General features: G+C 33.5%; 1 protein-coding gene across 1 annotated transcript; it reads right to left on the reverse strand.

Annotated features, from left to right (window-relative positions):
• On the reverse strand, positions 1–26996 carry WDR75 (WD repeat domain 75). Its single transcript, XM_003764040.4, has 21 exons — positions 26562–26996; positions 21294–21423; positions 20645–20710; positions 19617–19707; positions 18791–18915; positions 17771–17841; positions 17012–17128; positions 15627–15715; positions 12399–12557; positions 11194–11253; positions 10988–11103; positions 9536–9711; positions 8937–9094; positions 7582–7762; positions 6965–7059; positions 5995–6090; positions 5433–5602; positions 3710–3769; positions 1417–1557; positions 722–813; positions 1–331 (listed from the first exon to the last, which is right to left on the reverse strand). Exons 1-21 carry the CDS (start codon positions 26645–26647, stop codon positions 124–126), a joined length of 2487 nt encoding a protein of 828 aa, XP_003764088.2. The 5' UTR covers positions 26648–26996; the 3' UTR covers positions 1–123.

Here is a 26996-nt window from a genome sequence, read left to right on the forward strand (position 1 = left end):
AAAAGGTCCATCTCCTGAAAGTACAGGCTGCCAAAATATGGTATTTATTTTATAAAAGGAATAATGTTAAGACAGATGTAACTGTATGATGAAAAATAAAGTGCAAAGTCTCTCTTTGTGTTGTTAAAGAGAACACATCCAACTGTAGTCCACTTTTCTAAGTTTTCTTAATTCTCTTTCTTGAGTTTTAGAAAGCTGAGGTATTATTTCGTCCTCTATAACTGTGTCATTTGTTGCCTTCTGGACTTTTTCAGAAATATCATTTTCTTCATCTGAGTCATCAGTTGCCTTTCCACTTTCCATTTCTATATCATCAGGAATTTCCTCAGCACTGTAACAAGACAAAATTATTCAGAGAAACAAAATCTATTACTATACAGTGATTCTTATAACACTTATTTTGATATACATCAACACAACAGTACCAAAAATATTTCTTAGCAAATACATTATATAAATTGGATTTTGGTGCATGAATCTCTATGTAACAAACTACTTTATGGTTTAAAAAAAACACAACCTTTTTTTCTATAACTTTTGTTTACCACATTTGTTTACAGTTTACTGTTAATTTTAAAATTGCTTTAATTTTTAACATAAAAATATATTGGCCAAATATTCTTATGAAGAAGAGGAAAACAAGCAAATAGTTCTAACAGCCACTATCATGAACTACTATTAAAAAACACATGAACTAGTAATTAATTTCAAGTCTTCTTACCTCTTAGTACCTTTGGATATTAATAACGAATTAACAAACATGGAACACAGAAAAGAGGCAGATGGTAGTACATGGGCAGGAGTTTGAAGGAGCTAAATTTAAAAAAAAAAAACAAATTTTAATTTATTTTCCCTTTGTTTTACTCACTTTTCAATTCCTCATTTTACTAAGTACATTTACCTTCATCTGCTATGTAACCTATCTAGTTCCATTAAAGAAGCTACAGCAATTAATCCCAGAATGATGACATTTTTTTCTCTATGTCTCAAAACAGCACACAACTTGTTCTATCCTTTTAAACTTCAAATTTGCATGTTACATAAATAATTATTTAATGAGCAGGCAGCATAGTGTACTGCCTAGAACACTAGACTTCTGATTTGGAAAGACAGGTCCCATTTCTTTGGAGCTGATACTGAGTAAATTATCTCCTCTTTCTATAATTCATTTTTCTTATCAGTAAAATGGAGGCAAGGGTTGAAATACACATCTCTATTGCTGCCCTTTCCACTTTCTTCCAGTTTTAATATACACTGAATATTATGAAACCAATTCTCCCCATCATTGTTTCCATGCCTTCTCCCTTTCCTCATTTCCAGGACTCTTCCCTTGCCCATGGTGTTTTTCTAATAGTTGTATGGTAGTTCATAGTTCACTGTATTCAATTAGTTTGACATTTTGATTAGTATTATTACCTCACTGATGGCAGGTATGTCTTCTGCTGAAGGGTGATAAATGAGTTCATTCTCCATTATTTCATTGGTTTCTTGCTGCTTTCTATGCTTTCCCATCAGGAAATAGAAGGGAGTTGTTGGAAGGCTTTCTTCTGCTATTAGCTACAAGAAATGGAAGAGGGTGCGGTGGAGTGAAGGCTATTGTAAGGGATGGAATAGAATCTACTTCAAAGTTACAGGGATTATTTTAATGCAAATGTAAACATCCTTTAACTTCATACTATGCTTTACCTTAAGACTAAAGATAGCAGGTTTTATTTATTTGCTTACTCTAAAATAGGGTATGAAATTTATTATTTCCCGGTTGCTACTAGAGTTAAAAAAAAAAAAAAAAAAAAAAATGACCTTAAGGGCATCTGTCTCAAGCCATATCTGAATAGTAGAAAGGTTCTTCCTTTCTCTGTTGTGACATATATGGATAAACAGCAGTCAAATCAAATGTAAACAAAATCTGACCTTCTTGTTGTTGCCATGCTCTTCCCTCTTAGTCATGTCTTGCTAGCAAATCTATTTGTTGACTGAGAACTAGTTGTTGGGCATGGTCCTCATTTTCAAATCACTGTTGGCTTGGTCTTAGGTGCTTGTACATATAAGCTAACATCAGATTTTATCACTCTTCAAATCTGATCAGCAGTTACCTTACAAATGTCAACACACAACTACAACAGGGCTCAGGTCCAATCAAGTGTGAAACAGGGGTCACAACATATTAACAAACCTTTAGGAAAATTTCCAGTGCATGCGGAGTAGATTTCTATGGATGATTTGTACAAATACCTACATCTCAGCTTCTTAAACTGTAGTTTGCAAATCCATAACTGAATGTGGGGTTTGTGAAATTATGATTTATGATCAGAAAATGTTTGATTCATATACTTATATACCCAGGGTCAGTAAAAATTTCTGGGGTGAAAAGAGATTGCAAGTGAAAAAAGTTTAAAAAAATTTAAGAAGCCATGACAGATAAAAATCACAACAGTAGTCATGAATGGGTTGAAATAGTACAATGGGAGTAAAGTGCTGGAATTTCCTTGTCTTTGAATTTATTATGACTGACCACTGGCAAACTACTTAACCTGGTTTTTCAGATTCTCAGCTTTCCCATTTATTCATTCATTCATTATCAACAGGCACTAATTATGTACTAGGCACTGTGCTAAATTACTAAAAATACAAACGGGAAGAAAAATAGTCTTATCTAAAGAATAAGGTCTAATATTTTCTTAATCTGGTGCTCAGGAGGATCAAATGGGATGAAGTACATAAAAGTACTCTGAATTCTTTAAAGCACATGATGTTACTTGTTGTTATTACAATGATAACTGTTATTATTTATTATCATCCTCCTCAACACCAGGTAGGAATAGGTAGGGTAGGAGTGCCTATACCATGTAAATATCAATCTAGGTAAAATAATATTTCTTGTTTTCACATCAGTAACCATAGCATAAATTAGTAACAAATATACACATTGGCAGTTATATATGTTTTTTAGCCTCTCAACATGTCCTTGTCTATAGTCTCGGAGGAAGTCACAGTATTGGATATATTTACTTTTGTTATAAGGGAGGATTCAATCTAAGAATCAGGAAAAGGTTTTTTTCCCCCTTTTAAAAAATGACTGCGATATTATAAAAAAGAGATAAAATAAAACACTACCATATGAGTAACCTATTTTTAAAAAAATCTTTAAACATTCCTTACTACAACATGGCATATTAGGCAGAGGGCTGGAGTCAAATCCAGGTCTTTTTCTAACACTTACTAGCTGGGCAACCACAGGTGGTTAATTAGCCCCTCTGACCTTTAGTTTCCCTATCTCTTAAAAGAAGTGCCTAGACTAAATGGATTCTTTCCCATCCTTTTCAGTTCTGAAACTATGAATAATTTTTTTGAATGGGACTCCTGGAACAGAGTAAGAAAAGTGTTGGGTTTTGATTCCGGGCTTGCTTACTTACCACCTGTGTAATTCTGGGTAACTCTTTTAAGTTCTCTGAGTTTTAATAAGTGACTTAGCTTAAAATTTAGGATTTTATGATCCTATGCTCAGAGGTGGAGAAATAGAGGAAAATATAAAAAGCATACATTCATTTAAGACAAGAACACAGCTTTAAAACTAGAGGCATTCTCTAAACACAGTATTTCACTATTTTTTAGCTTTGTGTAAGGTCAGCTTATTGGTGAGAATCTAAGAGCCCCCTTATTTTTTTTGCTTCAGCTTCAGTACCTCACTGTCAGCATGGCTTTAACATACCTGTTTGCTTGATGGTGTAAGTTTCTCTTCTGGGGATTTTGTACTGAATGTCATTAAATCCTAAAAAGAACAAAATAGCAACAAAAAGTTATACTTAACAAGAAATATAAGATTATGGCTTGCACCTTCTAGGAGATAGATTTCTTCATAATAAAATAATAGTAGCAAATCGTCTGGTAGATTTGAGAGCTGGCTCAAGAATCAGGCAGACTTGGGTTCAAGGCCTGGCTATGTGATCCTAAACAAAAACCCATTCAATTCCCTAAGACTAGATTTGCTTTGTACCGAGAATTGCCTAGTGCCAAAACCACAAGTCTGAATCAAAAACAAAACAAAATAAAACAAAACAAAAAACCCCCCAGAAAACTTTAAACACATTTAACCATTATTTTTTAGAATGTTAGAAATGTGTCTTGGAAGACTATATAAAATTTAGTAAAATTAAAGATAATTCTTAGATAATCATGACAATGAATATTGGTGTACAGCATTTTTAGCATCAGGCAGAGGGGGCTGGAGTCAAATCCAGGTCTTTTTCCTAACATTTACTAGCGGGGCAATCACAGATGGTTAATTAACCATCCTGACCTTTAGTTTCCCTATTTCTTAAAAGAAGTGCCTGGACTAGATGAACTTTTTCCCATCCTTTTCAGTTCTGAAACTATGAATAATTTCAGCTAGGGAGATGCCCAGTTGGGACAAGTCTGGAAAGACCCATCACTCAACTAGTTTAAAGTGATCCATTTTTTTTCCCATTATAGAAATACACAAAACCCTGAGTACTGCTCTTTGTGTACGAAGTACTCATACTGCTGAAATCAAGGACTTCTGAAATCTTTAACAGGCTTTACATCAATGCCCTTTGCTTGCAAGGTGTAGAATTACTATATTTAATAGATCATTCACACCTTGGCATGGAGTTCTGATACCTGGCTTCTGATACTATGCCTAAACTATAGAAGAATTCAATTCAAGTAGAAAACTAGAAAACAGGAGATTTGTGTAATGGCAGTGAGTCAAATGAGGTCTGTAGGAGGAAAAGCACTATAAATAAAATAGATTTGGGGGGATCTATTGCGGTGTAGTAGGAAGAACATTGAATTTGGGGAATCAAGAATACTAAGTAAAAAGACCTTGCCTCTGGTATTTACTACCCAAGTGACTAGTGACTATGGGTAATTTACCTAAAGTCCAAGACTCAGTTTTCATATCTATAAACTGGGCTAATACTCATCTCACAGGTTTACATGAAGAAAGGAATAGAGAGAGAGAGAGAGAGACTAGAACTGCACTGGCATAAGGTACTCCAGGATGAATAAACTCCCTCTACCAAAAGAGGTTAGTACCTTTTTTCCCACATACAGTGTTAAACAACTCTTTTACAGTGAGTGGTTAAGTAATTTGTCCAGGGTCACACAGTATGTATCAGAAGTGGGATTTGAACTCGGGTCTCCTTGGATTAAAGACTGGCTCCTTAATCAATGTCATACTAGTCTCTTTGTAAGAAAAGCACTAATCAAATGAGTTATTATGATTTTTAATTTATGTCAATGAGGACAATTCAGAAAACACAATTCCTTTTGGAAATTGAAAACTTTAATGAAATAAGTCACTGTAAGAGAAGATAGTAAATGGATGTAGGAGATACATTTTAATCAGTATAGGACTTCAATTATTTAGTCAATAATTAAAAGTAAAAAAAAAAAAACCCTCTGTTAGTTACCTGTGATTCATTTAAGAAGTAAAACTGGGATTTGTTTAGCCACTGGTAATCTTCTGAGATAAATGATTCAGGGACATCTCTTGGAACAAATACAGCACACTGGACTTTCTCTCTACACATACTCTTTTGAATACACAATGGCCTTGGCTCACTAGGTTTAAACACAAATACTGAGGGGGAAAAAAACACACACGCACACACACATTAACATTCTGAAAGGTAAAGTTCACTTTAAATACATATATTTTTTCCCTCATCAAAGAACTGCAAAGTATACCAAACTTATGAATTGCTCCAGAAAGTATGTCCCTATCCTTAACTATTTTCAGGTAAACATATAATTTTCTTAGAACCAAGTATGAATACAGAGCTTTTACAATGTGCCTGGGGACTGGAAATCAGGAAAGGGAAGTAGTCTGTCTAAGGCAACCCAGCTCCAAATGAAGATTTGTTTTGAAGTTAAAAACTAACTCAATTATCTCACAGGTTAAAAAAAATAATCAAGCATTATCGCCATCTACTTTGATCACCATTTGCTAATGAAGGAAGGTCTTGTACTTACAATCTGAACCCCCTGAAGACCAAGACATTGCAGCAATATTATCTGAATTGGGATCAGGCTCCAGAACTATAACACTGAGCTGTACACTCCATTCCACTGTAAGAATAACCAGACAAAAAAGAATAAACAATTCTTAGTAAGTTTTACCAAACAATAAAAGATGCAGACAATTTCTTGTTCAAAGTTCAGATGATGAAGTACCCCAAGCTTATACCGACTTCAAACTGATTGGTTCACTCATGTAAGACTGTCACTTGGTTATTCCCCGGGAGAGAAGATAGAATGAAAAGAATTAGTATTTCCCATTTCCATCTCAAATATGTATATAGACTTAAATAATCTTTGGAATATTATGCTGGGAAATCAAATAACAGGGCAGAACTACAGTATAGTCAATAAACTATTCCTAATTCATCAAATTCCCATGGCTGGGGGTATTTTTCCACTGGAGAGTGTGAAGTGTGAAAGTAGAAAATCTGAATTTATTTCTTAACTGTCTTTTTAAAAACTTGTTTTTCAATCATTTCAGTTTTGTCCTACTCTTTGTGATCCTATTTAGAGTTTTCTTGGCAAAGATACCAGAATGGTTGGCTGTTTCCTTCTCTAGGTCATTTTACAGATCAAAAAATTAAGTGACTTGCTCAGAGTAATATATCTTGTAAGTATCTGAAACCAAATTTAAATGCAAGATGGAACTTCTTGATGTTAACCTTGGCATTCTATCTGTTGAACCACAGAGCTGCTCCCTTGACAAATATTCTAACACTTATCATCTATAGGTGCAGTATTTCAAAAGCTGGGAAATCTATCTGGCCAGGAAAACAATAAAAACTGAGTGACCTTAGGTGGCTAAAATAAAATCTGGATTTTTTTTTTTTTTTTTTTTATAATTTCCAGAATTCAAGAGCAATTTCCTGTATGTTGCAAGTATTTTCTTTGGAAATCAGAGTAAATTAGAAAAGGTTCTCACATGCACAAGTGAGGAGGTTCCAACAGCACAAAAAACTCTTTTCAGTTGTACCCAGAAGGTATTTAGAACAAGTTTGTCTCCCAAAACAAAGATTCCTGGAAAAAAAACAAAACACACAAAAAATCTAGGGAAATATGCACTCTTGCTCTTCACATTTTATAGTCTCTGGACTAGTCTTATGTAGTTTTAAAGGGACACATGAAAACATAATTTACAATTATTCACATGAAAAATGGGTTATGGGATGTGACAGCAAAATCTAGGAAATTTATTTTATTTCTTAAAAGAGAAGCATGTAACTTTTGAAAAAAAAAAAAGCATAAATTTTATATCTTATATTTGATCATACATTTCTATAGAGGTTGCCCAAACCATTTACCAAATACAGGAACAAGATGGACTCACTGTTGAATGTTTCTTTAGCCAGAATAAGAAAATCTTGAACACAAAAATTTAACAGAGGGCTCCTGCAGGTAAGATCAGAACTTTAGGTTCCAAGTTCTGCTCTATATTATCTTTGGAATAAACATAGTAACAAATTTCTCTGGACAAATATTTATTTCATAATTTAAAAATGACAATAAATACAACTGTAGCTAATATTGAAGATTACTTACTTTATTTTCCCAGGACGGTGACAAAATGTACATTTAAGCTCCCAAGTAGCTGAATCCCATATTGTTATTATTTCTTCAAAACTAACTGCAAGCAAAGACTCATCTTCAGAAAAACAGCAATTTGTGGCTTGGTAATTGTGGTAACTGCCTACAAAATCACAAGTCCAGCCCATAGCTTGTTCTGTGAAAATAAATGAAATTCTAATGGGCAAAACAGTCTCAAAAATCCATAGAGTCATAAAGTAAAAGTATTAATATAATGTGAATACAACTTATCATACTCAAATATGTATAATAAATGCCATTGAAATGCAAAAAAAAGTTGGAAAAATATTTTTAAAATTAATTATGTGATCTCATTGTTCCCTCCAATGATGTAGAGGAGGGCGTTTGGCATAGAAGTTTTCTAATTCACTCTTATTAATGCTAACATCTGTTACTAAATTTCAAAATGGAAATACACCCTGAAAAAAGTGAATTATTTCAATTAGGGATAAATCTATTAATTACTAGTTTCCACATTGGGATGGGGTGAGGGAGAAGAGAGATTATTCTTCTTTCTAATATAGCTTTAACAATGGTGAATACTTTCCTCTATTACTGATTTAATCTACTCATAAGCAAAATGGACTGATCTGAATTATTAAATTAGATTTAATCTTTTATTTTGTGTTTGTGCTCCCTCTGGTGGAAATGAACTGAAGTGGAAAAAAGATAAATTCCAGAAAAAAATCCAAAAAGACAGTGTCTAAAAATATAAAACAGTCCCAAACAAAAGCATAAATTCTTAAAAGATTGTTTATCTAAAACCATCTGAAATCTATTCCTATGAAAACAACCAAAGAAGACTTTGTGTGGTTACAAATTTGGTTGATTGGAAGGATGAGAGCATCTTAAACATAAAAAGAGAAATTTGGAAGATGGGTAGTTTTGAGGAAAACATAATTAAGTTTTTTTTCTGGACATGCTAAACATCGGGAATGGCTATAATTCCAAAACTGTAACATAAGTAGAAAGTGTGATTAACAGTGATATATACAAAAGTTCTATTTTAGCAAAATGGGTCAAAGCAAAACTGTCAACATTTCAAACTACAAAGATGCAGCTCAAGTGCACACAATTCTAACATGCTGTTTAAACAGTAATATGGTTAAACTGAATAAAGCTTCCTGGACAGCTTACAAAGTTCTCAATTTAAAATTTGTTGAATTAATTTAATAAAGATGAATGAAAACATTTGTTACAAAAATATTATAGTTTCATCGGAAATTTATTCGGATGTCAAGCAAAATATCATATTCAACTTTAAATGCTCTGTGAAAAAAACATCACGTTAAAAAAAAAAAAAAGCTTACTATATATATCTGAGTCATTTGTTAATATCCAGACTTTAAAGTGGCCATCTTTACTGGTGGTTACCAAGGTAGGAGTTTCTGAATTTTCTGTATCAGAGAAACACAGAGCTGTTACATGGTCCTCATGTGGCATGTTGATTCTTGTGTTAAGAATAAATCTAAACAAGGGAAAAGAAAAATCTTTTTAAACTCTTACATTGTAGTCAGTTATAAATGAACATTTACATAAAATCTTTTACACAAAATTTTATTTCTTTGCATATATTTCTATTTGGGAAAAGGCCAAGTGATACCCTACTATCTATTAAAAATTGTGGTTATGGTCTCTGTTCTCAAGGGGTTTTTCATGTTTGTATGTCCCACTTACAGGTATACTGTAATGTTCTCACCAAATATTTAAGAGTTTTTTATATGAAAAGTAAAAGGAATTTTACAGAATGCAAGATTTCTGCTCTTAGAAAATTTGTCATATTCAATTTACTTTTTAAAAGACTTTTCAGATTATTTTAAAGCCTTGACTAACAAGTTCAAAGACTTGTTGATAAAAGTCAACTCATTAATTCTTTCATTTTGTGGACTGGTTATACAGGAAGCATTACCCTTGTTGTTGCTCATTAAATTCCCACAATTTCATCTGCAATTCAAGCTCTGCTTCCTTCTCGTGTCGTTGTTCCACGGTTGCAAGCCAGTTGCCTTGAGAACTAAATGCAGCCTTCATTAGTTCAATATGAACAAGACCAGGATCATTAACATATTCCTGCTGTACGATATCTAACTAAAGTTTTTTGGGAAAAAAGACATGAAAAATATTTATTAATATAAAACAAAATATTTTTATGTCAAAGCAAAGATAAAGGGCACTGATATCTTCCTAATGCTGTTATTCACTTGTACTGACAAGAGAGATTCTTCTGTTCCAAAGCTGCACAGGCTTGCCTTTAGAAGGAGGTGGGCTGCTCCACCCTTCTTCCCTTTACTACCCACTTTTGGAGGCCTTCCAGTAGACATCGCTCTTTTAACTTACACGGAGGATTCTTTTCAAGAATGGGATTGAGTTTAGATGATCTGAGGTCTTTCCAACTCCCAATTCTGTAATTCTGTGTAATGTTTAGAATTCAAGAATATCAGAGCTAAAAGACTCATTTTTACAGGTGAGGAAACCAGGGCTCAAAGAGATTAATTATCTTGTTAAAGATCAACTGGCTAGTGGTAAGTACTGGAACTAGAATCATGATTGCCCGAATCTTAACTTTCTCAGTATCTTACAAAGATTATAGGAAAATCAATTTTTCTTTCATAGACATAAAAATTCTTAGTACAGAAGAACTGAAATAACCAAATTCTTAATGTAACTTCTTAAAATGGAAAGGAAAGCAAACTATACCTTAAAATATTAGTGGCTTAGTACAAACTCACTGATGACTAATTATCTTTAGGGATACAAGATATTTATTTATCATAAATGGTCTTGATGCCCTATATTGAAATAATTAAATTTGCAACTCAGTTTTCAAAAAGAATTATACCTCTTATATATACCACAGGTGTCAAACATTTATTTGATACCTCTTTTTTTACACAATCATTTTATAAGCCTTAATATCACACTGTTTTACAAAAAAAAGTGGGTAAACCTGTCTTTCAAAAACAACTAGGTTCTATGTTTTGCATTTCTTTTCTTTTCTTTTTTTTTTTTTAAAAGTAGTACTGATAGATTTATGTTGATCTAGCCATAATCTCATCTGGTCTCCCTATTACCAATGCAGTAATAGGAGCAAGTTTGTCAGGATTAGAGGTCTACTTGTATGATTATGAAGAAAAACAAAACTAAATAATTTAAGAAGATCTAATCTGAAAATGTGACCTCTTTATCACTAGTTGAACCAGTTATAGATGGTACTGTGTTCAAGTAAACACAAGCATATAATTTTTTGCTGATTACTACTGTACAATTAATAATTACTACTGTACAATTAATAATTTGACTTGAAGGATCTTTTGTAAATTATTTTGACAATGCTTTGCTGACAGTGCACTGAATATAAACTTACATTGTACAACTGTTTGTCATTTTGGAGAGAGTAAAACTGTAGATGGCCAGGCTTCCCATTCATAACCAGGGCTTTAGTTCTTGGATCAATCATCAAACCAGTGTTGACAACACTGTCTGCAAAGGAAAAGTGACAAGTAGTTTCCTAGTTAGAAAATGACAATTTATAAATATAGGCAATTACAAATGATCTTTATTAGATAATACCTTTCACAAGTCCTTGAATTATTGCAGAAACCTCAAGGTTTCGGTGAATGATCATAATTTCTGTGGAAAATAAAAAAAAATTCAATGATTTTATGTGACTTCAGGATTTGACTACTTTTTGTTTATATTTTAAAAAATGGATTTGTTTTCATCATCCCTCTTTTCAATTTTTTTGTGAAAGGTGACCAATTCATAAAAAAAATAATATTTTAAAATCTGACATTACATGCAATGTTCCACACTCACGAACTCCCCACTCCTGAAAGGAGTTGGGAGAAAATTAACACGTTTTAAATTCAGACTAATTCAGAACTTTTTAACATTTAAAATGAAGAGGTCAACTAATTTTTATTTACTCAAAGCACTAACAAATAACTTATAAAAAAAAAAAAATTAATCATAAACTGATTTGGAAGGAATCAAAACATTCTCCATGTAACAGCATCCTAAGTGGTACTCCAACCAAAAACTGAAAACCTGCAACATCAAAGGGAATTTTACACTACCTAGGCAATTAAAATTAATTTTGGAGATTGCTCTAATGAGTAACATGTTCCTTCTAATTTTCAATCATGTCTCTCAAGGACCTTCCATCTCTGGGTCTTATTTCTATCCCCTGCCACCACGCTGACCAAGTCTTATCCACCTTCCTTAAAAGCTTCTGATTATGTGCAGAATGAAATTTTGTCCTTAAGTCTCCCCTTTTCTAAGATAAATTAGTTCTTCTTTCAACCAAAACTTGTGTATATTGTCTAATATACCTGTATTTTTTGATCTAATAGAAAAAAAAATTTAGACTATTCTAGAATTTTACCAGGGCTGTTATAATGGATTTGCAAGCAGAGAACCTGGGTTTAAATCCTTGCTTTATCACTTACTATCCATATAACCTTGGGTACTTTAAATTTCCTAAGAAAGGAGTTGGTTTTAATGATTCTGAAGTTTTCTTCTCTAAATGACACTTAAAGAATGATAACTAGCATCTTAATGGTTTTTGGAATAACAACATAAAAGATGGATAAATCAAGCTTTGATATAATTACCAATATCTATTTTATAAGAAACAAAGGGGAAGAACAGTAATAAAATTGGCCATTATAAAGTTATTCAAGATCCTGACTAATTTTAAATCCTGCTTCCTATCTCATGGGATACTGACTTTTTATTTGGTTGCATTACACCAAATCGTTTAAATATGTACTTACTGTTATCAGAGTGACAAGTGCAGAACAAATCACCTCCTGGTGAGGCTGAAATGTGTTCAATGGTGCCTCCTAAACGGGGCAGGAACTCTTTATTTTTTTCTATGCCGCCTCGCCATTCTACTAGGACAGATTCACGTCCACCACTCAAAAGACTGGTGCCTTTCCATCCATTATACATATGGAATGAAGAAAATATTTATTAGAGAAATTTTAAATAGAAACAGCATTAATGTATGAATACTTCAAAATTCATGAGAGATTAACATCTAAGGTTTTAGATTCCACTTAAATTGTTTTACTATTACTTTGGAAACAAATGATCACTTAAATGTATAAAGAATTTTTTCAATGACTAAGCCTTCTAATCTATTAGTGAACAGTGCAAAAACAAAATATCTAATGGTAAAGATCTTGGTGACTTATCTTTAAATTTCCTCTAAGTTGTGAGTAGATGTTAGTGTTTAGTACGGTTTAGTGTTGAAATCAAATACTACTTGTTGAAATAATCTGACATATTGATAATTCTTATGCATTTGCTAATAAGCCAAAAATAAAAAGCAACTCATAAAATGTAACTGGCAAATTTTCACAGCCAAACCAAGCTTATGTTACATGTATATATCCAAGAATAGCTTTGTGAGCTGTCTAAGAGCATATTACATTCTGCACAAGTGATTTTCTTCATGCCCTTGGATTTTTACCTATGTGTAGTTTGGCAAAATTCTTAAGTAATTATGGACTTCATTAGGAATCTATGACATTCTGCAACTCAACATAATCAGCAAGACAGCAAACAAGAACAGCTCTCTGGAGAATTCTCAACAATTAAAAAGACTTGTAGGGAGATCTTCTGCTGGACACTCTAGATCAGTAGAAAAAGTGATCTGGCGGTCAAACAAAATTATCAATTGTGGCTTCTTCCATGGAATTTTCTATGACCTTAACATATGCATGAGACAAAACTAATGAGGAGAGCCTTTAAGGTAACATTTTGTATTACTGGCTCAATTGTTTTTATAGCTCAGTGGATATACTCAGTAAATCTTGTATTTTCTGTATCTTTCAGTCAACTGTATAATATATACACACGTGCATTTTTTTTATTTGAAGAAGCAAATTGTTTACAAAAGGAAGGGAAATTTCATATGCAATACCCATTTTTTTGTTCTTTATATATGGAAATGCTATTGGTATTAAGCATAAAATGAAAAATACGTTGGTGTTATTTGGTATTTACTAAGCACAGAATAACAACAAAAAGAAACTAGTCTATTAAAATTGTTATATTTCAGCATGGATTTCCTTTGTGTGTACTATTTAAACAAGATTAGACACACACACACTGCTCTTCAGTTTTATTTATTTTATAACTTTATTTTATTTTATTTTTTGCTGAGTCAATTGGGGTTAAGTGACTGCCTACGATCACATAGCCAGGAAGAGTTAAGTGTCTTAGGCCAGATTTGAACTAAGGTCCTTCTGACTTCAGGCTGGTGCTCTATCCACTGCGCCACCTAGCTTCCCTCTTCAGTTTTATTTACAGAGAATTATGATGTTAAATTTAATTTCTCTCTTCTCATTCGTGAATAAATTACTACACAAATCTTAAATTATTTTTACTTTTCATCTATTATCTTTCTAGTTTCAATTCTTTTATAGGTGAGATTATATTCTACATCATTTTTCTCTTTTGCTATGATATATCACTGCTCAGATATCATGTTTAATATTTGTTCTGGCTTCCTCACTGTGCCAATTGATTTATATTAGTTGAACTTCTTTAAGAAATGGTGTTAATCCATACTGATGATCATAATTATATACAATATAAAAACCACATAGTAATACTATGAAATTCCTTTATTTTCCTGCTTTCTGCATTAATAGTTAATATAAACATATTATTTTTGCTTTAAAAAATTTGATTTTTTGATTTTGATCTTTACTCCAACAAGTTAACATAGTTGACTGATTCATAAATGCTTCCCACATTAATCACCAGTCATTAATTGTGACTTTTTGGGATGATGATTATTGTTCATTAAAGTATTTCCCTACTCTTTTATTGAAAAAAATATTCGCGATGTTCTAAATGTTCTTAAAAAAAAAAAAACTTACGTAGTTTTAAGTTATTAAGTAGCTAATCAAGTTATTGATTAAACCCTACCCCCTTACTTTTTGCAAACTGGATAACTGAGTCTTCTATATACAAGATTTTGACTACTTTTTAAAATTTCAAATCATATTTTTCAGCAATTTTTCATACTCTACACCTAAACTGACCTTTACACTGAAATCACTAAGTAATATGCTAATTTATATATATATATATATATTTTTTTTTGTAGAATTTCCTTTCCTTCTCAATCTCCCTTCAACAGATGCTGCTGCAGAAGCTGCAGTTGTCTTCAGTTTTTTTGTTACTTACAAAAAAAAACTCATCATGAGCACTGCAATATGAGATGAACAAGTATCCCTTGAAATTTTTTTTTTGTTATTGTCCAAAGGCAATTCTGTTAAATATAACTCTTCATGGAGAGACTGTGAATCATCCTCCCATTTAATTCAAACTTTCTTTTGTCTTTTTATTTCATCATTATGTTAAGATTAATATAATTAACTTCCTCTAGTATGGCAACTCATCGGTGTTATGTATCATTATGTAGAGATTTCTCATTTAAAGTGTTTATGATTAAATTAACACTCATAGACTTAAAAAGAGTGATTCTTGGCATCCTTTATCCCTCTTCTGCCCCTGTCATTGTGAAGAAGAAGGGGGCTGTCTAAGAGTAAGAGTCATTCAGAAAAAAAAAAAAAATTTTTTTTTGGGGGGGAGGGGAGAAGTGGATGAACAGGGGTAATCACAGCAATAGAATTCATTATCTAGTGTAGTCTCCTTGTGATGATCCATTTTAGATCCAGTCAGACTACTTCACTGAAAGCAGGCATATGTTAGTATAACTATGCTTGTTGATACCGTTCTAGACTGGCAGTGTCTACTAAAGCTTGTGTCTTCCTGTCATACCCTTCAATGCCTCAGGAGTCCCCTCCATGTTATAATGAAAGATGGGAACAGGACTCATGTTTAACTATATTATAATATGAAAATATATATATATATTGAAAAAAATTTAAAATTCTACATTTCTGTTAACAAATTAAGCAACTCAAATGATTGTGTACTCCTCAGAATTCATCTCTGAATTCAAAATATTAATATATACTTACCTTCTATTGAAAAAGCAAGATCCATAACAACATCATGATGCCAATGTAGAGACGTATAGGTATAGTTTTTATTATCATTGAAATTTCTCCTATTGAGGAAAAAGACAACTTCAGTTGCTCAATCAGAAATGTGATAATTTGTCAAATATCCTCATATGGATGAAATTCACATTTTCACTCAAACCTACCCTTGCTCTAAATTTCCTAATCTTTGTTGAAGGTGACCCTAGTTAATCAGTTTCACTACCTCGAAATTCTTTTTGATCCTTTATCCCAGTATGTGGCAAATTATAAAGCTCATATTCTCCAGAACATTTTTTACTTCAGCCCTTCTGCATTTTCATAGCTTTTATCCAAATTTAGACTTTTACCTTTACCAGATTAACACAAGAGTCCCCCAATTACTCCCTGATTTCAATTTCTCCTCTTTCAAATCCATCTACCACACAGCTGCCAAACTGATTCCTAAAACACGTATCCGACTATTTTACATCCCCTACTCAAAAAAGTCAAGTGGTTTTCTATTGCTTCTAGAATATCAAATCCAAAGCCAGGGATTTAAAGCCCTCCACAATGACTTCAATTTACTATTAAGAATTTTAATCTTTTTTTCTCTTACTTTACACTCTCTTTTTGACAAATTGGACTTTTACCTATATCTCCCTGGCCCCCCCTCCATACATAAAGTATAATCTACTTCTATGACTTATGAAGCTGACCTCTATGTTTGGAATACACTCACTTCTTATTTTCCCTTCTCCCCCTTTAGTTTTATTTATAAAACAGTTTAATACTATCTCTTCCATGAAGTAGTCCCTTATCATCTCAAATACCTCCTCTTGAAATTTCATTATATGTATCAGGTGCTCCAAAAGTTTTAGTGAAATTGAAATGTTGATAATATGTAATTTCAACTTAATATCTGTGCACGCTGTATCTTTTTAGTAGAGTATATATATATATATATATATGAAGGGAAGGGAATTTTTGTCAAAACTTCAGAAACCACCACAATGTCTTGTATACAATAACCAATTAACAATGTTGAACTGTCACATAAGACTGATTGTTTTTAGCATGCAAAGGTTAAAATAGTTTTTTTTCACCACTTTTTATCTGTAGCATCATGTTAATTATGCTACAAGTCATCTCCTATATTCACTTTTTTGCTTTTTAAAATTAGATAAAGCCATTCTCTCCAAAAGGTCAATATAAACAACTCAGTTAATGAAGGCAATAATAAGAGAAGATAACAGTAACTAATTTCAATTAATTTAATGAGTCTTTGGTGTTTTCTTTTTTGGACACATACAATTCTGAGTTCTTCAAAGCTAATGCAATCTATTATATGTAAGATTAGTATGACCTTTCATGAATCAACCTACCAAAGACGAATTCTCCCATCCTGATGTCCAGATGCTATGCAATCTTCTTTAGGATGACACGCTATACAAGTAAAGATATTATTGCAATTCTTCTTATTTCCTGAAGGCAAGGAAAACCTAAAGAAAAAAAACTTTCATGATTATAAAAATAACTTCTGATCATATTAGTACTATTATATTTATACAAAAGTCTTACAAGTAGTGGGAATGAAAATTGCAATTTCCAAAATCTATTAAATGGAAGATTAGGAGGTAAACAAAAAACAGATCACAAATTTTCTTTGGTAAGTAAACACTAATATGCAAATTCAACATATATTTGAATCTAACATTTTACCTTTTTTTTTTTTTAAACTTTTTAATTCTCTAAGAGACCTTGGTGTGTTACTGGGCTTCACCCTTATGGATCTTAAGTTTCCTAGACTGTAAATGAGAGGGTTTGTCCCTACCTTGTTTGGTAGCTTAAACTCTAGGCCTCAGGTTCTTCATATATAAAATGGTCAAGTTGACATATAATTTTTCAGGTGTCCTCTGAATCTGATAAATTTAGTGAGGTTTGGGTGAGAGCCAGACATTTCTATGACTGAAGACTAAGCATACATTTTATAGTATTACGCAAGAAACATTTTTGAAATTTAGAATACTACAGGTTAAGCAACAACCACCTTAAGTTTTAGAATAAGTTTAATTTCATAGGGGAAAAAAAACTCAATACATTAAACAAATATAGTGACAATGAATAACAAAATGAATTCTCACCTAAATGTCTTTTTCTTTTTGAAGAAATATACAGACATGTACAAGTCTCGAGCTGCAACAACATACTGGCCCTGTTTTGAAAAAGAAACAGCTTGATCTTAGTCACGATAAGCTGTTTATGTTCCTAAAACCAAAGCATCAAAACTTTTAAATTGTAAATGTTTTTCTCCTTATAAATGTGCCACATTTCTTCTAAAATAAAGCATTTTAATATTTATTAGGTTAATGATGTCTGCATCCAAAAAGTAACTAATTGGTGCCCACTTATAAAGGACAACAAATTCGAAAAGTTTTAGATCTCTTAGCAATGCAATGATAAACTGGAGGACTGAAGATGACAGAGAAGTAATGGACTTAAAATACAAATGAGACATATTTTTCCAACATGGCTAATGTAGGATCTTGCTTATTTGATTATGCATGTTTATTACAAAGATCTTCTTTTCATTTGGTGATTTCATCAGCACCCCTGGGATCAATTTTCATCTTTAAGCATATTATTCTCAGATATTCTCAAAATATACTTAGCAATTTTGTAGGTCAGAGATAGTTAATTTCAACATGAATTGTAAAAGGATGATTTTCTCTAATTTGTTACCAATGTTTTAGTGAGTTTACATTTCTGGGGCTAAATATCAAGGGTTTCTTTTTGTCAGTAGAACTTTTTGTTAGAAAGAAACCTTAAAAGGTAGCACGGAAGTCTGCTGCTAAGGAGCTTTGTAACTAGAGTCAAGCTAATTTCCTTCTCTGAGACCTAGTTTCTACACTAGATAAAGTCTAAGACTCAAAGTGTATTTTACATATTAGAAGATGATTTTGTGACAACCATTTTCAGAAGGTCTACAAATGCTTTAAAATGATGACATCTTCTTAAAAATTCAAAACTAAATTGCCATTCATTTTAAGGATTTCAGCGACATTTCTTCATATTTGGTTTGAAATTCTAAACAAAAATGTAAAATGTTTTGATTTTACGGTAGATGACATGTACAAAAATTAAAGTTTAGAAATAAAACTTACTTCTCTTCCAAAGGCAGTGCACTTAGGTGATTGGCTTATGTAATCCAAGACAAATGATAACTCTTTAGCTTCTACTTCTTGGCTTGGTGATTTTGGAAGTTTCAATGAAGCCAACTGGAAGCCATCTAGTCAAAGAAAATTGTATTAATGAGTCTACAGAGGAACTGACATGCATTTTTTTAAACAAAGAAATTTACATTAATAACATGAAAGTCATTTGGTGCTTGGTAATTAGTGATACTTAGTAATTGTTTAGTAATTTTGGAAAATATTAAAGATATTCCTTTTAAAGTAGAAATTCAGGCAACAGAAGCATATATATTAAAAACAAAAATAAATGAAAGCTTAAGTATTTCTTCCCATAAGCTTCCACTTTCCAAAGTCTTATACCATGTAAAAAGATGACTACAGAGTTACAGAGTTTAAAGGCATGGAGAATAATTCTACTGATAAATGGATACTTGAACACACTGGAAAACTGGTTTGGAAAAACTCCTACAATTCAATCTCTAAAAAGCTTTGCTGCTGATAACCTGTGTGACCTTAGGAGAATCATGTCTCCTTCACAGGAACTAGTTTCCTTATTTATAAAATGAAAGAGTTGGGCTATATGAGACGTTTTCCATTTCTAAACCTATCCCTGACTCTTTTGTGATTCTGAGCCTTATTTAAAAAAAAAAAATAAAAGGATCTCCTTTCAGGATAACCTCTTTTATTAAAATAACTTTTGCAAACCCTAAAATGCATTTTGATATAATAGGAAATAATTGAATTGGAGTAAGAAGACACTACCAAAACAAACATTAATACAATTATTAAAATGTACCTGGAATTTCTTTATTTACTATAATAAATACTGAGTCCTCAAGATGGACAGATGCAAAGAAGGCATAGAGTTTACACCCAACAACAAAAGTCTGAAAAATAAAAACCACACAAGAATATTATAAAATCTAAAATTAAAATAATCAATTATTAATATAAGTTAACAAACAAAAAAAAATTTGCTTGCTAGTAAACATAATTCATAAAGGATGGTATATTTTTCATGATTCAGTCAGAAAACAATTTTTGCAATATTTTAATTTTCCCAACTACTAATATCTAGCAGAAAAAAAATGAACTTGGAAATTTTTGAATCGACTTAAGATTCAGCTATATGATTTCTTCTGCAAAGTGTGCTTTGGAAAGAAGAGATTACTTGGTCCAGAATTCTTTTTAGAACTTATGGTTAAAAAAAAAAGTCATTTGCAAACAACAGGCCTTTGATTCTATAGATACAAACAGCTTCATCAATATTCAATTTTAAAAATACTGATTAAATGCTTATGAGGCATTTCTTTTTACTTTTTGCACTTGCACAAACAGTTTGCACACTGGCATAACTTTAGGGGCAAAATAAAAGATCTAAATTGATAGCAATGTAAATTTCAAAAATTATTCATATCCCTTTACAACAAAAGGAAACAACCTCGACAACTAGATTACTAAATATCTGCAGCTATATGGCAAATGAAAGTTTGGGAGTTGAGAAGACCAGAGTTCAAATATGATCTTAAATATTTGCTAGCTCTGTGATCCTGGGCAAGTCATTTCATCTGTCTGCCTCATGAGGTAACTGCAAAGCACTTAGCCTAGTACCTGGCACATAGTAAGCACTTAATGCTCCTTTCCTTCCTTCTATTCAACACAAATAATTACAAAGAACAACTTTGCTCTCAGAGTATCTTCTCTAGTTACTCTTCTTTTTTCTTTCCACCCTTAAAGACCATGTTCCAAAGACAACTTCAAATAGACCTAGATCACAAAAGATGTGATTTTATTAGCTCATATTATCTCATGTTGAAGCCATACCTTTATCAGAATGCCATCTATGAAGTCCCAGAGCTTAATTGTGCCATCAAGAGAACAAGAATATAGCTGAAAAGGTAAAAATAACATACAACTGATTAGAAAAGAGTAAAAAAAAGACAAAAAACAAAATTAAGCTTTTTATAAAAAATAATTCTTCTGAAGAATTAAGACATGTTTTCTGCCTTTGAAAAATAGGCAATCTTACCCCTTTGTCTATACTGGAGAGTTTTATCATTTTTAATCTTTCTTAATTTGGGAAATCTTGGCTAAAATATATACTTGCTTTTTTTTTACTTAGGATTAATTGGTGGGCTTATTTAAAAAGTTTCAAGTTGATATTGGACTGTTTTTCATTTTTGAAGGGACTAAGAAAGTAAATTAACCTCACATGAATGGCTCTATGATCCTTTTAGCAGCTTTTAGATAAAATTATCTCCAACCCAAGTGTCTTAAGACAATTCAGACTGTTGAAAGTTGCCTCACTTCCAAATGGACATTCGGGTGTGTTCCTAGCACAAATCCACTAAATTCTCAAACTAACTTTTTTCTAGTAAAATTTTCTAGTAAATTTCCTAGTAAATTCAATTTTCTAGTAAAATCAATCAGAGAGGCAAATGCTAAAATATTCAATTATAAATAATCAGACAACCTGTAGATGGTTTTGAGGATTGAGCTGGATTCCAGTCACTAAATTGCTGTGTCCCTGCAGTACATATATACATTCTTCTGTAGCTGTGCTATATACTTTCACAAAGTCACCGGAGACACAGAAAAGGTACCTAAAAATAAAAAACACATTAAATAGGAAAAATACACACACACACACACACACACACAAACACAGAATATATATATTCTGTGTAATGGCAGAAATTTGAACTCCAACTCCAATGTTTTTTCCATTACTAAAGTATAAGTGAGCTATGGTCACAAAGTAAATTAGGCTTACTATGTGAATCAATACATTAAGCTAAATCCATGGCCAGCACTAGAAAAACAGAGCAAAGCAGCATCCCACGCTTATGGTAGGTGAGCTATGTTATTTTCTATATGAAGGGCAGCATTGAAAAAAACATGTCCTCATGAAATTTCCAAAGCAGCATTTAGTGCTTATATTTCCCATGTTGAAATTCAAATAATATTACGTAGTGCAAGTGGTAACTAACATTTAATATCTTTTTATCCTGGAAACAAAAAAAAAACAAACCAGATATAGTTGCTTACACAATTCATATTTTAGTCATATAGGTACTCTTGGTATCAAAAATGATCTAATTAAGAAAAATCACTTCCCACATGCATTCCTTTTTGGTGTGTGATTTCAACTAGTATGGTATTTTAGGTAAGACACCACTATCACTTGAAAAATTAAGTATGAAGAATGGAGTATCCTGGTTAAATAAATCTTAATGATGAAACTTTTAAAATTAACTGTTATATACTTCCTGACTTACCCAAAATATATTCTGAATATACTTTAAAATTTTATTCACAACTCATTCATCAATGAGATATTAATACTGCTAACAGACACACTCATGACCTTATAGTAAGTAGTTTTAAAATAATAAAAAGAAAAAAGTAAAATTCCTATGACATTAGGTAGATGCTTCAAAAAATTTATGAAAAACCATCAGCAATAGTCACACAAAATAAGATGTGGAAGTACTGAAGTAGATTTAGAGCTATAAAGAGTCTTGTCATCTATTCCAACACAGAAATTAAGACTTGAGTCAGTCAATAAACATTATTGATCACGGACTATGTGACAGGCACTATATTATACAAAGCAAGACAAAACATGGTCCCTGATCTCAAGGACATCACAATCTTATGAGGAGTCTGATGGATGTTAAATGACTTGTCACCTGCTTAATAAAGAGCAGAGTTAAAACTGGCCCTGATTCCAAATTAGAGAGTAGATGTCTTTGATATACAATATTAGAGTAGCTAAGCCATCAAAATAGTTCATGCGTTGAGCTATAATTTTTTTTAAAAATAATGGCAAAGTGGAAAGTGTATTAGCTCTTTAGGCAGAGAATCTGCATTCAAATCCTGCCTCTGATTTTCCTTTTATCAGTTAAAAAAAAAAAAATCAATCTCTTTAAGCTTGAATATATGATCCTCTGAGCTTATATGTCAATGACATCACTGCCAAGTCCGAAAAGTTATCATGGTGAGTTTGGACAAACAAAAATTAGCCACTATTCTTATCTCAGGTATAGTGAAGAGTTTAAGAATTATTTACTGTTCTGCTACCCACTATTATTCTAAAAACTTAAAACTCATATTGTCATAGTATGCCATCTGTTCCCCTAGTCATCACTTTCATTTTCTACAATGTGTACTCAATATCAGAATTTTGCCATGAATACTGACATTTACATATTAATGGTAAGGTTTGCAAAGTAATTCATAGACACTCTCATTTAAATCCTTATAACATTCCTATGAAGTCATTTTGAGCGCCTCCATTTTGCAGAAGAAACTGAAGCTTCAAGATACATGACTTGTACAGGACCCTAGAAATGAATGATGGAAGCAAGATGTGAACCAAAGACTCCTTTGATGTCAAAGACAAGAGTGCCATTGGTCATCTGTGGGCATAATTAATAGGAAAGCATGAATGGGAGCTGGGACAGTAGTGCAGTCGATAGAGCAAGGGCTCAGGAGTAAGGAGGACCTTGGAACTGGCCGTGAGACTAGCAAGTCACTTAACCCTGACTGCCTCACCCAAAAGATGAATAAATGGGAACAGACAGCCATGTCCCTTATATGTCAGTCATCAATATATTAGTTTCTTTCTATGAATTTATTTGTTATTTTATTATTAGGAATGGTTTGCTGGGTAAGGAAGATATTTGGAAATTATGGTAATGTTAAAAAAAGCTAGCAAATTTTTTTAAAGAAAAAACTGAAGAGAGTCTAACATGCTTAATAGTCATTGCTTTGGATTTAAAAAATAGACAAATGAAAATCTCCAATCGATAGAGCTCACAAGCAAAAAATATGTACAAACATACTATAACCAGGATAAAATGGAAAAAAATCAAGAGGGAAGACACAAAAATTAATAAGGGTTAGGAATGACTTCCTGTAGAACAGCTGATTTTAGTTAGGACTTGAAGGAAGCCAGGGGCAGAGATAAGGAAGAAAGCCTAGCAGGCATAGAGCATAGCCAAGGATGATACCTAGAACCAAGAGAATGAGTGTCCTGTTCATGGCACGGCAATGAGACCATTATCAGTGGATTGACGTCCTGGAGTGGTGATAGTACAAAGGAGAAAAGGGAGAAAACTTGAGAAATGTTGCAAAGATAAAACTGACAGGTCTTGGCAATACATCAGATATGAGAGGTGAGAAGCAGTGAAGAATCTAAGATGACTCCTAGGTCATGAGGCTAGGGTGCCTATAATTTGGTGGTGCCAGTAACAAGAGAAATTTGGAGGGGGAAGGGTTTATGAGTTTGGTTTTGGAAATATTGAGCTTAAAATGTTTACTGGACATCTGGTTTGAGATGTCTGAAACAAAACTGGAGATGGGAGAGCTGGTTAGTTGAGAGGTTATGGCTGGATAGGTAAGTTAGAAAGTCATCATCATAGAGAATTAAATCCATGAGAACGGATGAGATCACTAAGTGAAGTAGTAAAGAGAAAAGACAAGGTCCACCTAATGTTAGAAGACATGATTGCAATGAATTCTGGCAAAGGAGACGAAGGAGTGGCTGGCTGATAGGTAGAACCAGGAGAGAATGGTGTCCCAAAAATCTAGAGAAGTATCAAGGGGAAGAGGGTGATAGGGTCAAAACGAGGAGGAAGAACATGATACTGGATATGACAAGAGATCACTGGTAACTTTGGAGACAGAGTTTTAGTAAAATGAAAAGACCCAAAATTGGATTGCAGGGGTTTAGAAAGGGAGTTAAGAGAAGAGAAAGTGAAGGCAGTCTTCTCAAGAAACTTAATCACAAAGAGGAGAGGAGAGAAGACTAAAGTGAGCAAGGATAGAAGTATTAAGTGAGGGTATTTTGAAGATGTGGAAAAACAAGAGCATGTTTGTAGAGTGTAGGGAAAGAACCAAAAGGAAAAGATTGAAAGTGTGAGAGGGGATGAAGGAAAGGGGAATCTATTGGAGATGTGATAGCACGGCATCATTTGTGCAGGTAGAGAGGTTTGCCTTGGTAAGGAGTAAAGACATTTTTTTTGAGACAAAGATTAAGGAGAAGAAAGCATTTAAGCAATATAAGATGTGGTAGAAAAAAAGAGGGAGAACACTTCTAAAAGCCTCAAATGTTTTCTCCTATAAAATAAGAGGCAAAATTCTCAGCTGAGAGACTTTGAAGAGGGGAAGCCATGGGAAGTTTTGAGGAAAGAGGAAAGATTTGAAGGAAGTACAGGAACAGAAAGTAAATATTTATCAACTGCTTTTTTATTTCTTACTAGCACTTAGTATAGTGTCAAGCAAATAGAAGCTTAATAAATGCTTCTTCTATTGAAATGAATGTAAACTTTGTTTTATGCAGGAACCAGTCCTTGGAACTGAGTCTAGAACTTAAGAAATGATTGTTCATTGATCCTAAGGTATGTCTTATCATCACTGAGTTATTAAATATCAGAGAAAGCCAGCAACCCAGAGGTTTCTCTGGACATACTCTAAGATGCCTCCAGGTCATTTAAAATACTGTTCATCTGATACTAGAAAAAGTGAGCAGAACCAGGAGCAAAGAGCAAGATTATGTGATGATCAACCAACAGACTGTTCTATTCTCAGCAATAAATCAATCTAAGACAATTCCAATACACTTAGAATGGGAAATGCCATCTGCAGAGAGAAAACTATAAAGATTGAATGCAGATTGAATCATTATTTTCAACGTTTTTTTTTTTTTTGGAGGGGAGTTACTTTTTCTCTCCTAGTTTTTCCCTTTTGATGACTTTTTTTCCACAACATGACTCACAGAAATATTTATAATAACTGTACAAGTATAACCTAGATCAGATTACACGCTGTCTTAGGGAAGGAGAGAAAAAAAAAATTGGAACTCAAAAGTCTCAGCAAAGTTAATGTTGATGAGACGATTCAGGTCAATTCCAATAAAGTTGTGATAGAGAGAGTCAATACTTATGGAGACTGACTGTGGCTCGCAACATAATATTTTCACCCTTTTTGTTATTTGCTTGCTTTCCCCTTCCTTTTTTAATTTGACTTTTCTCATGCTGCACGACAAATGTGCAAGTATGTTTAGAAGACTTGCACATGTTTAATCTATATTGGATTGCTTGCTGTCTAGGGAAGGATAAAGGGAACGGAGAAAGTTTGGAGCAGTAGGTTTTGCAGGGATGAATGCCGAACACTATCTTTGCATGTATTTTGAAAATAAAATACAAAAGCAAAATAAATGTTGTATAAGTAAATGCAGAAAGAAAAAAAAGCTCCAAAACCCTACTCAGTGAAAAACAAAACCCCCAAAGACTAGACCAGCATCCCTAGGGTTAAATGCAGAATTAGAACAGAGGAGGTTCTAAGGAGAAAAAAACCATAAAATCATGCGTGGGGGCTTGTCCCGGGACTCTATTTACAAAGAGCGTGCGTCGGCATGTACGCGCGTGCGCTCCAGGTCTGTCACGGCGCACGTGGGCACATGCGGGAGTGTAAGCATCAGGCATCAGCCTCGGTGGCTCGGGCCCTCCCGCCCCTCGCCACTCGGAGCACCGCTCCGGATCCACTACCCTGCCCCGCTCGCTCTGCCGCCCGCCCGCCTAGATCGCGCGTGCGTCGGGCATATTCGTGGTTCGCAGCCCCCTCCGCTCTCCCCCACCCTAGTCCTCCTCGCAGCTAGCCTCTCCGGCGGCACGTGCGAGGGAGAACGCGGCTCGTTGCCGCTGCCCGCCGCTTCCGTCCCCAGCGGAACACTTACTTGGAATCGGCCGAAAACACCGCTCTACGGAAATTTAACTTGCTGCCTCCGCTGCGAACCACGCGAAGATTCTCCTCAGCCACCATCTTGGCCCCGGAGCCGGAGCCTCTGAACTCTGACCTTCGGCTTTATGGGCGGGGCCTTCTTTTTCTTTCCGACTACACGAGCATGCTCATTGGCTGTTCTAGCCGGAAGAGTCCTTGTTAGGTCGTAAATGACCCGATAGTACGTCTGGGAGAGACCGAAATAGGCCAAAGTAGGCGAAAGTTGAAGCAAAGTGCAACATATAAACATCACCCAGTTGTATGCAAAAAAGCAGTTTCATTTTGGCACAAGAAATAAGCCTCGAAAGTCGCTTACGCCCTCAGTAAATATGGAGCTTTCAGGGCGTACGTCGGCTCCTCCCCCTACCTGGCCCCGCCGTGAACGGAGTAG

Source organism: Sarcophilus harrisii, chromosome 3, assembly GCF_902635505.1.
Source record: "Sarcophilus harrisii chromosome 3, mSarHar1.11, whole genome shotgun sequence".
NCBI lineage: Eukaryota > Metazoa > Chordata > Mammalia > Dasyuromorphia > Dasyuridae > Sarcophilus > Sarcophilus harrisii.